General features: G+C 44.1%; 1 protein-coding gene across 5 annotated transcripts in view; it reads right to left on the bottom strand.

Moving 5' to 3' along the window:
* Positions 1–2,561: 2,561 nt before the first annotated feature.
* RUBCN (rubicon autophagy regulator) overlaps positions 2,562–16,322 on the bottom strand; it is a 49,184-nt gene continuing 35,423 nt past the window's right edge. For all 5 annotated transcript variants that reach the window (XM_074364883.1, XM_010959334.3, XM_074364892.1 and 2 more), the window contains 9 exons: positions 10,726–10,786; positions 9,849–9,981; positions 9,057–9,202; positions 8,399–8,463; positions 7,676–7,914; positions 6,864–6,925; positions 6,251–6,404; positions 5,577–5,670; positions 2,562–5,350 (listed from right to left, as the gene is read on the bottom strand). In XM_074364883.1, coding sequence (XP_074220984.1) covers positions 5,172–5,350; positions 5,577–5,670; positions 6,251–6,404; positions 6,864–6,925; positions 7,676–7,914; positions 8,399–8,463; positions 9,057–9,202; positions 9,849–9,981; positions 10,726–10,786 — 1,133 coding nt within the window. In that variant the 3' untranslated portion in view covers positions 2,562–5,171. The remainder of the gene's footprint in view (positions 5,351–5,576; positions 5,671–6,250; positions 6,405–6,863; positions 6,926–7,675; positions 7,915–8,398; positions 8,464–9,056; positions 9,203–9,848; positions 9,982–10,725; positions 10,787–16,322) is intronic.

Below are 16,322 nucleotides of genomic sequence, written 5' to 3'. Positions count from 1 at the left end.
TTCTGTTGCTGCAGTTGGCCAGCGGGGAGATAAAACCAGCTGGGAACTACAGGCATCACTGTCTGAAAGGCAAATAGGTGAGAAATTCCAGGCACTGTGAGAGAAAAGGACAGGACCTCCCTAGGCTTCTTGCCTAATGGGTACAGGTCATCTGTGCTGTGCTGCTGGATTTCAGACTTGAGTCTTACTGGTCTGCAGTAGCCATTCCAAGGGCTGGTCACCAAAACTCCCAACTACATCCTAAGAACCTTCCCACCACTCAAGGTTTCTTTTAGCCCATGAACTCTCATCTCGCTAGTCTAGGGTTAAGTGCACCTCCAAAACCAAAGTACAGCTCTCTGCTTTCTGTTCCTCTCCCAGAAGCAGTTCACAGAACTGGGGCAGGCAAGGCTATATGCAAAGCACACCCTCGTGCTCTCCCCGCTCATAGAATAGTAGCGCTAGGTAGGTTCTCTTTCCTTTTTCATCACGTTCATCTTTGAACGTTCTCTCCCCAAGAACGTCAAGCTCACAATGGGAAAGCTTGGGCCATCTGGCAGGTGCTTCACTAAACTTTAAAAGCAGTTTGATACCCTGGAGATCAGAAATGGGAGAGAGCTCTAGTTGATCAGCAGAAGAGCCAGCAGGATATGGTGGGCATAGTAGTCCCATCCTCCCATTCTCTAAGCCAAAAGTTCAAAGGAAAAAAGGAAGTAGGATTGGGCCTCACTTTAACCAGTATGCTACAAAAATTATGCCTACTCTTTTTACCACTAGAGGGTATAGTAAACCTACACGCATTTGGGGCCACAGAAAATGATGAATAACAAAGTAATGCCAGAAAGGAGGACTACTCAGCTCACAGTTCCCCCTTGTTTGTGGTGTGCCCCCAGTCCCCAGGAGGGAGTCCCCAACACAGCCATAAGTTTCCTCTCTGACTTGCCTCGCTGGCAGCAGGCTCAGGAGGTCTGCAAATCCTGAGGCCGAGGTTCCAGAGCGGCGCTGGTCTCTGCCCTTCCTGAGACTTAGTTGTTAATTTTTCTTGGATTTTGAAATGGATCCTGGTATCTTTCTAATACCTTGCCCCGTCCCCCAAGTCTTTTGCTCCCTGCTTAAAAAGTCAGAGTCAGAACAAAACATTTGGAATTTATCTAGTTTTTAGAGGTTTGGGGGTAATGAAGCGACAGTGATGATGATGATGTGCCACACGCTAGTCCAAAGGAACATAATTTCTCTCCTGAACCACTGCAGCCACCTGCCTCGGATATCCACCGCGTCTACTCTTGTTTTACTCTATTTTCTGCAAAGTGGACACTGACATTTTAAACACATCAGTCACTCCTCAAATTAAAATTCTTCAGTGGCTTTCCAATGTTCTTAGAATAAAATCTAAAACCTTCGGTGCCCAGTTTTCTTAGAATAAAATCTGAAATTCTTAGTGAGTCCTTCTTGTAGTGCCCTGCCCAAACTCCTCCCATCTTAGGACCATCATAAATGCTAGTCCCAGGCCAGAGCCCTTTTCTCCCTCCCCTGAGCCTCGTATTTTTGGGTCTTGGTTGAAGTATCACCTTCTCAGGGGTCTTACTTGTCTCCAATCTAAATTAGGGGCCCTCGTTATTTATTATTTTAATAGCACCTACTCTTTTCCTTCATAGCTCTTATTACTGCTTATAATTACATGTTCATTGTGGTGACTTTGGGCAATGTCTGTCTTCCCCACAAGACTCTTAAGTGCTTTAAGGGGTGGAGACTATCTTTATTTTGCTCCCTGATATGGCCCCAGAGCCTAGCACAGAAACTAGCATATAGTAGGCACCCAAATACTGATGGATGATTAAATAGGAAGAGACTAGAATGGCTGGAGATGGTTGAGATTTAAGATAAGAATTTGTGTGTTAGTGGTAGAAAAGGAATGAGACCGATTTATTTTAAAGAGTAAAATCAACGGGACTTGATGACAGGGTTGGGGAAGGAGAAAATGCCTTTGTAGCTGAACATGCCACCTGACTCAGAGAGAAAGGAGTGAAAAAAAAACCCTAAATTTTCAGACCAGGGTGACTAATGGTTAGTTTGGGGAAATGCGATATTGATGTTGGTTTTAGGCATACTGGCTGGAGATAACCAAGGGACATCGAAGGGAAAATGTTCAGAAAGTTGCAGGGTAGAGCTGGAGCTCCAGTGGGCCAGAGGCATGAAAGAGAAACTCAACAGCCTGTTGTTCACAGAAGGGGGAACTGAAGCATCCAAGACAATTTGAGTGTTGTGGAGAGGAAGATTCACCTCGCTTTAAGTGACAGTTACATCAAGGGGATGGGTAGAGGCACACCCCATGCATCGGAAAGGATTGTGTGCCACAAAGTCTTTCACACACGAAGAAACAGAAATCTAGAGAGGTGAAGTGATCTGCTCAAGGTCACACAGCACGTCAGTGACGAGGTATTCCAACCTGCTTTTCCTGACTTGTAAGGTCCAGTTTTCTTTGCATTATAACAGAGACTTCCTATATTTTCAGACATGCCTGCTTTACAGTGGACACTCAATACCATTTCCTGATAGTCAAGGCAGGCAAATAAAAGGCAGAATTTCATTTCCTTAGTTTATTAAAGATGACAATGAACTGTTAGGCTGTGTATAAATTACAGCAAATAGAAACCCAGTTCAGAACATGAGTTTTACACACACAAGAACACTTCCATTTAGGCTCTCGCTCCTTTTATGTTAATTCAACCAAAGCTCTAAAGCCTTGGCAGAGAAAGTCACTAACAGCCTCATTTAAGTGGAAATATTTGCCTTCCATTCTTCTGCTATGTCTTGAATTTTGTCTCACCTTGGAAGCAATTTTTCTCCCTGTATTTATAGAAAACAACACTTCTTCCCTCCCATTTCATTCAGAAGGAACTCTCTTCAGTGCATTCAAAGCTTCTCCCTACAACAACAGGAATTCTCAGATACTGATAAGCTACAAAGTGCTTTCAAAACATCCCATTCCCTTTCCTCTCTCCCCCTATAAATAAATAAATGGATATTTGGACAGTGATGATAGCAGAGTGTCAGGGTCACTAAAACAGATATGCAACCTAAAGGGATGGGGTAGGGGGGATGGAGAAGAGTAAGTGAAAACCCGGGAGCATGTGAGATTGTTTCCATCCTTTGATCCTAAGCTAATGTGAAACAGGCATGACAACAAGGAGAATACGTCTTTCCTCCAGTGTACTGACTTGGAGTAAGGAGTTGTATTTGTAACTTAAACCAAAACTGGGGGTAGAGGTCACCATTCTCACAAACCCCTTGGCCTGCGTCTGAGGCCTATTCCTCAGTGAGACGAGTTTCACAGGGTCATCCCCAAAGCTCTTTGAAGAACAAGGGAGCTTCTAGTTCACCCTTCAAAACTGGGCTGGGCGGGAGGCTGGGACTTTCAGAGCCCTTTGGTCTCACCCATGAACCGAAGGGAGAGCAGCCTCAGGGTCTCCCAGCCTGATGTAGCTTTCAGATCCCAAGTTCAGGGCACAGGGACCAGCCACGTGGGTCAGTTCCTCGCTCCCTCTTGCGCTGGCAGAGACTCAGCTCTGGCCGCTACTCTACTGCCCCTTCTATTTCCTGGGAGGCTCCTGGCTGCCGCCATCTCAGCCACCCATCGGCTTCCACCAACCTCGTGCAAACTTCTGTTCAGCTTCCTGGGGCAGCACCCCACCAAGTTTTTCTTCTAGCAACCAACTATGGATAGACAGGTACACAGAAAACAGTCAGTCCCAGAACAAAAATGCTGTGAGCTTTAGTTCACAGAGCTGCCAGCCCTTGGAGCAGCGACCCTGACCAGTGTCCTACATACAGGTCAGGGGCTACAGCAACTTACAGAACACCACAAACATGCATGCGGTCTCATCAAAAACTCTTCTCATTAAAACACACATTTAAAAAGGGGATGTCTGTGTGTGTGTGTTAAAATTAGTAATAAGAAAAGTGTGAGTGACCATACAACTATCATCAGGCTAAAGAGTTAAGTGCATCACTGGCATAAAGGCTCTTGTTATCCCAAGAACACAGGAACACTCACACGCACATCCACAAATTGTCAAGTTGTCTAACACCATGAATAGCAGGAAGCATTTTCCTCAACTCTGACAAAAGAAACTAAGGCAAGAGATCAGCCACCAGGGAGGGTCCCAGCTCTGTTGCAGGAAGGGAGGGAGAGCATGGAGTTGGGCCAGACTTTTACTAGGAACCACAACGACCATCTAACAGAGGACACAGTGGTAAGAGACCCACTGATAAGATGGTGGATGGGGTTTGTCCTCGATTTAGGATGGCGTCAGGGACTTGCCTGAGCTCAAAAGGTCAAACCTGTCCCAGAGCAATGTTGACTAAAAAGGACCTTATCACCTAAGAGAGGCCAACAGCTCCCCCAACTGAATAAATGTTCCTTGAACAACAGAGTTGTAGCCACACCTGTGCTCTATGTAGGGCTCCTAGTAGGCCTGGCCTAAGCATCAGTCCTGTTCTTTGTGTCAAGTCCACCAGGGGAGATACAGAAAGGCAGCTGGTGACACCCTCTATGCCTAGATGGAATATTTCAAACAAGGAAGTCATGACTGCCTCCTTGAGGTCTCTGAAGATTCCAGGGTAGTAATAACGCTGCTTTTGTGGCCTCAAAAATACCTATATAAGCTGGACAAAACACCCACGATGTAGTCCCATTCTCTGCTGCTTCTCCTCAGGGCACAGTCTGACCCTATTCCAGGACTGGGAGAGAGAAAACTCCATCCTCCTGTTTCAGCAGCAAAGAATTGAGTTTGCCGAGAAAGGCCTGGCTCAGAAGCTCCAGAACTAAAACAAAATAAAACTGGAAATGATACTTGAGATGCAGCTGACGCCAGATCTGGTCCAAGTGGAGAAGGCCATGAATGTCAGAAGGAATTGGGTCTCACCGTCCATTCCCCTGAAGAGGTACCAGAAGTTTCACATGCGTCAATTCTGATGGAAATTCCTGGTACTGACAAATTGTCACAACAGACTGGACCCCACCAACCTAACAAAGGTTGACTATACATGGACAGTAGACAGGTCATAAAAATAATAATGATGATAATAATAAAAAAAAAAAACAACCAAGTGTGGAAAGTCCTTGGAAAGGTGGCTCAGTTCTGCACTATGTGTAACCCTAGCCCCTAGAAAGAGCATTTTACGTGCTTTCTTCAGGTGGTCTCCAGGACGGTGGCCTCCAGGGCCAAGGCTTCGGTGGGCTCCTCCTCGTAGTCTGACATGTAGGACTCCAGGCTCTGCTTGGCCAGCAACTCCCGCCGGGCCTGCAGCCGCTCACACCGGGGACAGCTTCCAGACTTGAAACAAGCTTTATGGTAACACGCTTTACACTCTGTTCAGGTTGGAAGGGGAGAGAGAGGAGAACAGTTTGTATTACCTCAAGCTGGAAACAAACACTGCCACAGCCCTGCTCACCACCAAGGCTTGGTGCACTCGTGGTGTAACACAGGGAGTTGCTGGATCAAACCAAACTCTGCTGACAGGGGTGGCTGACGGGAAGTAAGTTAGCTTTGTGTTCCGTCTTGCTTGCCCACTCCACACCGGGCACCAGTCCTCACCTTCACAGGTCCGGCACTTGTGGAGCTCAAAGGGAAAGATGATGTCATCCCCATTCTGACAGAACTCACAGATGAAGCCCTTGGCTTGGCAGAGCTGGGGAGGAAAGGGACAGGCAGCAAAATGAGGCAAAGCACACCAGGAACTGGCACAAGAGGGTGAACGCAGTGACAGGAGGGCAAGATATAAATAAGACTCAAATTATTTCATCCATCCTCAAAAATACTAAGAGAAAAGGACATGGAGTACTTATTATTACCTTCATTTTAAAGACAAGAAAATCGAGGCTTGGCTCAGAGAGGGCAAAGTATTTCCTTTGGTCACAGTGATGTAACTGTGATGGAAAATGATAAAGCCAAGACCCAGTCCCTCTCCAGATTCTAATCCAGGGTTCTCCTCCCACATCATGACAGTTCTCCACAGAAGGCCTGCTTAGTCCTGCCTGTTTTCCAGGAGAAATGCCAGCATCAAACCCTCTTCTAATTCTAGGTTCTTTAGGTATGGATGATTTAGCTGTTCACCAACCCAGGGAAGAGCAATCCTGTCCAGTTTCTCTCACAGTGTTTGACAGACCAATTCAAATTCTTGGAACTAAATGGCAAGAACCCTGGATCCACCCTCCTCTTAATATCCCTAGGCAAGGGCCCAGCAGCCTGCCAGAGCGAGAGTTTCTTACCATGCATCGCTCTACGTGGGCAGCCCCCGCCCTGGTGAGCTCAGCCAGTCGGGGCCCCAGCTCCCCCTTCCTGGTTGCGGTCAGGTCATTGAGTGAGTATAGGTGGAGATCCTCTGTCAGGTGGCCTGGAACTGTGTCAAAGGAATCCAGAAGCCTACAGGAAATGAGGGGAAGTGGGTGGAAGCAAAGAATGAACACTGTGTGCAGTCCATCAGAGTAGAAGGATTTCTATTCAGAAGCACTATAGGGAAGGGAGGGCCCTAGGCAGAGGTGATGAGGGTGGGTAACACTCAGCCAGCCCAGGCCACCCCAACCCTCCACACTACCAAGCGTCTGGATGGCGGAAGTGACTCTATGCCCTTCTGCAGAGTGATTTGTACCAGCATGCAGAGAGTGATGGGCCTGCCCTGGATGGAATAACCATACATTTCCCCTTCCAGAGAGAAGGATGCAGGCATAGTTACTGCTGTGGGATTCTCACTTACTATTTCTAGAATTTTCTGCAAGATCCCCCTACTCTCCTTCTTCATATAACAAGGGCCAACTGCTGGGACATGTTTCTTTCAGAGACATTAACTCAGCCAAAGGCCTCTAACCTCCACACAAGACTTACTCTTTGGCCAGTCGGCATGTTTTGAACATGTTCTTCATGTGATACAGCTGGATTCGCAGTAGCTGAAGAGAAAGACATAGTAGTGGGTGAGGGTATGAAAAGGAGAGAAACAACCATTAGGAAGCCCAGTCCACCTTTAAGCCCTGGGAGTCTGGAAGCTTTGCAAGTGGCAGCCTGAGCCCAGACGGTCCTCCATACCTGTAACTCAACAATTCCCTTCAAAGTTACCTCCTGTCACTCAGGGGAGGTCCCTCTGCTAGGTCATTCCACCCAAATCACACACACAGCTGAGAGCCACCGAGAAGTCCAGTATTCAAATGTCCCACCTGATACCCTATTCTCTGTTCAGTAATGTTTTCAGTGAAGGTAGAAATCCTGCCTTTGCCATCAAGTGCTACCTATAGCTTTGGAGCTGACTTGCCAGGTTTGAGACTCTAACTAAACAGATACCTCAAAAATGGCAAGAGAAAGTACGCAGAGAGGGGGAGGGTATAGCTTAGTGGTAGAGTGTGTGCTTAGCATGGATGAGGTCCTGGGTTCAATCCCAGGTACCTCCATTAAAATAAATAAATAGACCTAACAATCTCCCCCCAAAATTAAACAAACAAAATAAGATTTGAGACATATAACCAATCAAAATATACAAACCTTAAAACAAAAAAAAAAAGTACACAGAGAAAGTGAGAATGATGGGATGGTTACAGCTCTGACATGGTGACAAACAGAAGTGTGGTGATCTTCATAAAGCCTCTGTGAACAGAGGGAGGGGATGAAAAAGGTCATCTATGACGTAACCTTTTCAAGGGTCTTACCCGGACTTGATTGAGCAGCTTGACCTTCCTGTAGAGGGCGCTGTTGATGTCCTGCACATTGAAGAGAGGATCGTTCCAGATCTTAATGAGGAGGTCCTTAGAGAAATTGCTGACGTAGTACTTGCTGAAATCCCACTTGCGCAGGACGCGGCTGGGGATAACCATCTGGGCATTTTCGTGGCAGCACTGACAGAAGTACTTGCCCAAGTACTCACAGTACCGCAGCCGCTTGATGTAGTCTGGGAAAACCACAAAGTCAAAAGGTCAGATGTGGCTTTCCCATCTATGAGCTGGTGAGGCAGCTCTGCTGTTCCTTTTGAAAGGGGAGGAAGGGACGGCCGGTGGATTCCAGCCACCTCTGTTTGAGCTCCCAAAGCTGGCAGAGACCCACAGAGAGGGGCTTGTGATTTCTGTGTCCCAACCTGGAAGCCATGGAGGAAACAAATGCTGCCAGAGTTGGTAAGATCCAGCCTCTGAGAACCTGGCTGAAAGTACACAATTTTCTCCAGTATATGATCCTGGTAATGTGCTCCCAGGAATCATCTCCCTCTGATGGCCAGTGTTCTTGCCTAGTACCACCCCCTCCCCACCTCCAGGCTTTCCCTACCTCTTTCCCTTCCCCCACGTCACCTCCTCTTACTACCTCTCTGACCAGCCCCCTCGCCCAAGTGTGTGAGACAGTAGACCCCGGGAGGCAGTATGGAGGTCAGAGAAGATGCTCACCCGGGTCAGTCCGGATGCCACATCCTGCACAGCGGTAATTCTGCTTGGCCACAGCTATCTTCCTCCTGAGGAAACGGGAAGGAGAGGGGATTGGCAGATACCAGCTGCATGAGGCCTCTAAGATGTAAAGGATGAGGATATAAACATAGGGCTCTTATAAACATGGGAAGAGAGGGGAATTCACCCTTCTTTTCTTTTTTTTTTTAGAGTGAACAAAATGAACCTATTGGGAGAACCAATTCAAACCAAGGATTGTAAGGTTAGAATTTAGGTCTAGGAAGCAACTCTCCCCAATACATTTCTGTACAAATGTAAGAGATGAGAAATAATAAAGAGGAGAGGAGAGAACAAGAGGAAAGAAAAGCATCTATCCATCTTAAGAGTGAAAAAAGACCCAAAAAACAGCTCATAAAACTATTGGGAGGAAGGTGACAGGTTGGGAGGCCAATGATAAAAGACCTCATTTCTGGTTAGCTCTGGGAAGGAATGAGAGGACTAAAAGTAAACCTTGCAGGCAAGATGGGTAATCCTCTCCCTCTGCCTTTTCAAACTGTGTGGGAGGTACGGCTGGAGGCAGAGACAAGAGGGTGCGGGGATAGCTCTGACAATCCAAAAGAACGTATCTGTTTTCCAAAGGGCATAGCCACTGACTACTCACGTTGGGGCTGGATGAACATTAAAAATGATCTGAGGCCGGGGAGGGGCCCATTCCAGGTTGCCACGAACACGAATGCGCAGCTTATAGATGTCAGCATGCTGCCCGTCATCTGGCGAGATGGGCAGTGAGTCAGGGATGGGCAGGAGCTGCATGAGAAAAGCACAGGGTGATCTAATATGGACAGTCTGGGGGAATACATATGCATGACTCTCCCGGCCAAGACAGAAGCATAATTAATGAAAGATATATCAGGAACACCAGAAGCAAGGGCTTCAGGGAACCTTGGCCCTCAAAATAAATGACAACGCACCAGGCTACTAGAAGTGAAGGTCTTGGGTTCCAAGGCTCAAAAGGAACAGAAACAGCATCCCAGTGTGGTGGCACCCACTGCTAATGCTGTCCCTGAACCCATCCTGGTACCTTTGGTATGCCAGGGTGCCTCATGCCTTATTCAACTTCAGGTCAAAGAATAATCTGAATAGTCACTTTTCCAGTGTCTCAAAGGTGGTCACAACACAGGAGTGCTATCTCCCGGTCTAGTGAGCAGTCACGTGGAATAAGGCCAGTGAAGGAGCCATTAGCTCCTGTTCTGACAATTGCGGGAAAATGCAGGCAGGCATGCATGCAGTCACTTATTCATTCCATACATTTGCAATGAATGGCTTCTGTGAGTTAGGAATGCAACACATAGGCTCATTCTAGACTGGGGACATGTGACAAAGGAGATCATATCAGAAAGGCTCAGTGTCCTGGGGCTGGACAGTGGGCAGAGGAAAGAGCTGAAGAACCCACCTTCTGAGGGGCATCGTGCTCTGGAACGAGCCACTCCAGCTCCGAGGCGGCTGGGAGCTGCATCCCCTCAAATTGCTTCAGGAGCCCCATGGCCACCGCCTCAGCAGATGTGGAGTGCAGGAAGGAGTGGGAGCTGAAAAGGAGAGATGCAGAAAGACTGAGCACAGAGAAAAGACAGGAGGACGGGAGCCCTCCCTCCAGAATGTGATACCACATACTGTGATTTCTGGGCTGAGAGAACACTCACAGCACCCCTAGTCTTCTAAGCCTCCTTTCCCATCATCTTCAGACACATGTGTATAGTGGGAAAAACACTGGTTTTATACTTCTGTGATTTAGCCTCAAATCCCACTTACTAGCGTTACATGGCAACACTAGATAAGAATTCTGTATCGTATCCTTTTTCTAAATTTCAATTTTTTAAGTGCAAAATGGAGATGATAACACCTGTTTACAACATAGAGTGAGTAAAACTGCTTTGCGGACTACAAAGACTGCTGCTGCTCCCACACAGGCTACTATTTTCCCTTGGTCACATCCACTATGGGAGCTGTTCAGTCTGATCTCATAATCAGAAATCATGATCACTGTTCTCTCTTTGGAGCCCTGACCTTAATTGGAGTTAGCAGAGAAGGAACAATCCACACTGCAAGCTTTGCCTCCACCAGAGCCCACCCCGTGTGAACCCATTATCTCTCTCCCCTTGGCTTATCACTGTCAAGCAGGACCATCACTTGGCCTCTCTGTGAATTCAGATGGCTTCACCCCAGAGCCTTTCCCACCCATATGCCAAGAACTGGGTTTGTTCCTCTACATATCCCTAAGGTTTTGTTTGTTTGTTTGATTGATTGATTGATTTTTAAAAAGAAATACTTACAAGGACTGGGAGGAAATGAAGGATTTGCTGTTTGAGGGCGTGCTCCTTCTGATGTCAGCATCTAAATGAAAAGCAGAGTTAAAGGGCACAGGGAATGGAAAGGCTAGTAATGGAAACCATTCCAAGCTACTGGCAGCTAAGCACTCGGGGTAGCATCTAGTGCTACGCTCTATGCAGGGTAAGGAGCAGAGTCCAGGTGAAGCTCTACATATGATTTATAGTCTGGCTCTGTTCAAGTCACAACCAGGCTGAATTAGCGACACTATGCACAGCACTGAGAAGGTCAAAGTGGCTACAAATCTAGGTGGAAACACAAACTCAGATTTGGTGCAAAACAGTGTAGGAGAAAAGGAAGCATCCTAAGGCACACAGGGACACACACCCTCTACCAAGCAGAAACACAAATTACTCCAACTTCTCCCTCATTCTCTAAATCTCAAGCCCTCTTAGATGATAAACTCTCAGAGGCAAGAAGTCTATCTGTTTTTTTTTTTAATGTCAGAATGAGTGCCTAACACAGAATTTAGATCATGGAGGTTATTCATTAAACTTATGTGGAATTGAAACTTTGCTTCTAACATTTGACCACTATTGCTATTCCTCCTGCGTGTGAGAAGTCTTCCATATCCTTAAAAAAGTTTCATGGAAAAATTTCCTTCCTGTGTGGTGGCACAGGAAAGAAAAGAATTTCTCGATGGCTTGGCAGCTCCCTGGAGGTAAACAACAAATTTTCATGGAGCTATTCAACATGACCTTTCCTATAGAACTCAGGCATAATTACAGTAAACTATGGCAGACTTTCCAAAGCCTATTTCTAATAAAGAATTTTGAAGAAGATTTCTAATTATGATATGCCTGAATCTCCAGAGACCTCATCTACCCAAATACTTTTGATGGGGAGAATATGAAATATAGCAGTCACGTTCAAGAAAGGTAGACAGAGCCCATTCAAGTCATGAAAACAAGACTATTCTGCTGAGTCTCGCCCCTCACTTCCTTTGATGCCCACTGAAAAGACCTTTTTTTTCTTAATTAAACCTACACAGTGATAATCTACTGCATTTATGCCCCTCAACAGAGTTCTACGTGTATATGACATCACTCTGCATTTGGCGTGAGTAGCTCAATTGTTCCTATTTCCTCTGTATATACATACTTTTGTATGTACCATTAGATTACAGTAGTTCCTTGTGAGGAAATGAGACTGTGTCTAATTCTTCTGCTTGGCCCTAAAATACTTAACACAATGCTCTGTATACAAGTATATACTCAAATAATATTCCTAACAAATCAATGCCTTCAAAGCTGTAAACCCAAGTAAGAGAAGAGAACTGAAATCTGTCGGTTTTCAAGTGCTCTCTAAGCACAGAAAAGCTTAGACAGCAACAAAATCTTTGACTAGTAAATAACAAATCCTATTTTATTTAACAGAGGAGTTCATGTATATCATATTTTCTGTCTGAATTTGCAGCACCCAAATCCAGTTCCCAATACACTGCTAGTTGTCTATTCCATTCTAAATAGTGCTAGCTAGTGGAGGGGAAAAAAAATCTAGGCAATAGAAGACTTTCATAGATGACTGGGTTTGCAACGCCAATGTGAGTTAACACTAAACTGCCTTGGACTATATGTAATTCTTGCCTTGTCCTTATAACCCTCACTATTTCTTACCCATAATAGGTTTTCAGAAAATATTTCCTAAATAAATGATTAATTAGCTTAAGAGTCAAAAGCAAATTTCAGCCTATTTGGAAGTGACAGATAAGGAAAAATGAGAGAGAATCTTGGACAGATATCCTTGAAAAAAGAGCTAACCAATGTAGTTACTTCAGGGCCAGGCTAGAAAAGAAAACACCACACCAGAGGGGTGAGGTGGTTGACAATTCATGATTGCTGAAAACCACTGTCTTCATAAAAACTATTTAGCAGTTCTTCATCCTCACAGAAAGGAAATCTTTTTTTTTCCTTTGAGAGGATAAAAACAGTCTCTCTTCTTTGGAAAGTAAAGTCATACTTCATTATGTTTCTTCTTTTTTACCAGAGGTGCGATGACTTCCTAGCTCATTATGAATACTTCCAAGACTGCAGAAGAGTACACAGGTTTGGACACCAGGATCTCACCCCAAGAGTGAAGAGGGAGAGGCAGAGCTTGATATCAAAAGAGACATGACACCTGTCACTGGTCAGTACCATGACAGACCTGTGGGCACCAGGCCTCTGCTGCATCCCAATGACTCTCCAGTCAGTTCCAGCAGATGATTAAGCTAATGTGGCTGGAACACTAGTGGAGGATCTGGATAAAAGTAGATCAGGGCCTAAGATAATTAAGGAGTAAAGAGAGAAGAAAGCAACCCAACTGAGTGGATTAAATGTACACCAAATGGGAGCACTTTAGAAAGAAGTCTAAGAAGCTCTCCTTCCAAATGGAAGTTAACATAATTATGAAAGTTCTTATCATTTCTTTGACAAGAACTGATTTCAAAGGCTTCTGATGCTTTAGACAGGACAAGGTTATTACTACTGACTAAAAAAAGATCGAAGATAAAAAAACAAACAACAACAAAAATAATGACATGTTGAGTTTTTGCATGTCCAGACATTGGTATTGGGAAGATCAGAGAAAAATTGATTAAAACCCTGGAACTCTAGCAAAATCTGTACATTTTTAAACAAAATAAGTGAGGCACAAGAACAGAGTCAATTTCAGAATTTACCGGCTGATTTGATGTTGGTTTCTACCTTGTGTTTCTTTTAGCAGATAAGGTAATACCCAACACATTCAGAAATCCAACTCTAATGAATTTTCTGTAACTGCTGACTCAAGAGGAAACACTTTAAAATGGAGAACCATAATCATTCTTGTTTTAGAAGGAGACAAAAAAAATTTTAAAGGGGAAGGTGGTGAGGAGCAACTGATTACCTTGAATTGGATACAATTTAAAAACTTGTCAGAAAATATAGTTCATGAACTTTCCTCTTTATATATTGTGCCAGTTATCAATTTATTGCCTTTCAACTCCAAACCTGCCCTTCTTTGTGTTTACTCTGTGATAATGGAACTGGACTTGAAAACACTGATCTTTTACCAGCTGGCGTGATGTTAAGCTTCGTCGGTAGAGGGCACTGGAGGGACACTGGAAGACGAAGGGGTTTCTCTCGCTGGTTCTGGTGTATTCCTCCAGGCAGACTCCTGTAGTGCAAGTGGCTTTCCCCTGGGTAAGTATGGCTTCAGAAAGCCTTGCAGCAGAGCGGAGGGCCACTGGTGGTACTTCTCATAAATGGCTTCCCTTGGACCTCTTGGGGAAAGTTCACAGCAGGTGCTACAGGCCTGGCACTTCTCATGAACCACTTCCCCCAGTACCCCTTGAGTTCTGAGGTATAACACTTCCCTCAGGGCAGCTCCTCTAGCACTGCAGAGAATGGCTTCCTGGTGAGGGCTGCTGGCATGGCACCTCTCATGAACAGGGTCCCCCGACACTCTCAGGGCAGTGCTACAGCTTCAGAGAACTTCACCATCCAGTGAGCCAAGAGGTCTGGATCTCAGCCGTGGAGATATGGTCCTCTTCTACATTTGCTCCTTCCCTGGAGGCTCTATCTCAGCCCTAGGGATGGTGACTGCTGCCTGTACTGCTATTCCTGTATTCTTCAGAGTTCTCTTTACTCTTTATGAGCCAATCTCCCATTATTTCAATCCTCCATTATAGTAAATTAAATTTTCCCTATTCAAATTATCATTTGGTTTCTGTCTCTTGATTGGACCCTGTCTAGATACATATGCAGAAGACTGAAATTCTAAAAGAAGGAAGGTTGAAATTTTAGAAGAAAAGGATGAAGGGAGGGGAAAAAAGAACAATAAAACCCTAAAACTAAAGAAGTTGAAAAGACTGGAGTTGGGAGCCTATGAATGATTACATATCAATTTGGCAGATAACCAGCAGAAGAAACAGATGAAGTGAAAGAAGCCAAACACAAAAGATCACGTACTGCTTGACTGCATTTATATGGAATGTCCAGAAAAGGCAAATATACAGAGATAGAAAGCAGATCAGAGGTGGACTGGGGCTTGAGGAAAAAATGTAAATTAACTATAAATGGGCATGAGGGATCTTATTGGGGTGATGAAATGTTCTAAAACGATTACGGTGATGGTTGACAACTTGGTAAACTTACTAAAAATTAGTGAATTACACACTTAAAGTGGGTGGCTTTTGATATGCAATTATTCCTTAGTAAAATTGTTTTTAAAAAAGGAAATAGATGTTAATGACTATGAAGTTTTCTATGAATAAGCTTTCTATGATCACAAGTTTATATCCACTTTACTGCTAAGAGAAAGTAACTTTCAAATCTATTTCCTTCATAAACACTTCTAGTCCATAAGGTCTTCTTGATGAATTAGGATCTAAGAAAAATGATTATATTAAGCAGAGTATTACAATTATACTGAGTATTTATCATAGACAATGTCCATACTATGAAGCTTAAGTAATTTTTCCAAGGATGCTATGGATTCTGACCTCCTCTAATATCATCCCAAGAGACTCTTCAATAGCATAAATCACTGAAAGTGATCAAAAAGAAAAGCGTCTGCAAAACTCTGGACATGATCAGGACACAATCAAGACATAATGAGAAGTACACTAACATTTTTAAGGAAGAATTTGGCACCAGTAATAAATTTGATTCAAGACCAGAAACTGATGAAAAAAGAACAAAAAGCAATAAAGAAATCTAGAGCAGAGAAAGCTGAATTATATATCATACTTTCACAACTGGGAATCAGTGTGTAGAAAGAAAGGAAAAGTCACTATTTTGGAGAGAGGCTTGTTCTGATTGCTTTCCCTCCAAGCCCTCAAAATGTGTTGAGATTGTGGGTCACAAGAAAAAGCGGTTTTTCAGTTGAAAAATATTTCCTATTCTTGGTGTATAAAAAAAGGCTTTAAAGCTCCCAAATTGGGGGGAAAAGGGATGCTAGGAAGACCAAAAAAAAGGAATGTCTTACGGTTAAAGCAGACTGTGCTTTAACGGAGAAGTGGCCGACAATAAATGCACCTGCAAAGGACTGTAGTTGTAAACATATTAGAAACCAGTTTAAAAGAAGGGGGAGGGTATAGCTCAGTGATAGAGCATGGGCTTAGCATGCAGGAGGTCCTGGGTTCAATCCCCAGTACCTCCATTTAAAAAAATAAATACATTAAAAAAATACATAAATAAACCTAATTAACCCCCCAAAAAACAAAAAAAAAAAAGTGACTTAGGATTGTTACTTCTCAAGCAAGGAGAGACTATGTTAGAGTAAATTGCAACAGTTCAAAAGTAGAGAAAAAGGCACCCAATTACTTTTATTTCTCTAAAGCTTGATTGAATCTTATACGTATAATTATTTCAAATTCTAGTGGCTGACAATATCAAGTTAAAATTAACTGTTAATTAAAATCTAAAATTAATAAAATAATTAACTCTTAATCAAATGAATAAATGTCCTCAGCTTTATTGTTTATGTATGTTAAAGCCACTTTACTCAGAAACCTTCTACTTCCTTTCAGCTGACCCCACCTACAGAAAGCCTACTTGTTTGGATCACAAAGCAGTTACTA

Source organism: Camelus bactrianus, chromosome 1, assembly GCF_048773025.1.
Source record: "Camelus bactrianus isolate YW-2024 breed Bactrian camel chromosome 1, ASM4877302v1, whole genome shotgun sequence".
Taxonomy (NCBI): domain Eukaryota; kingdom Metazoa; phylum Chordata; class Mammalia; order Artiodactyla; family Camelidae; genus Camelus; species Camelus bactrianus.
Note: the sequence above shows the minus strand (reverse complement) of the source record. Positions and strands in the feature narration are given on the sequence as shown.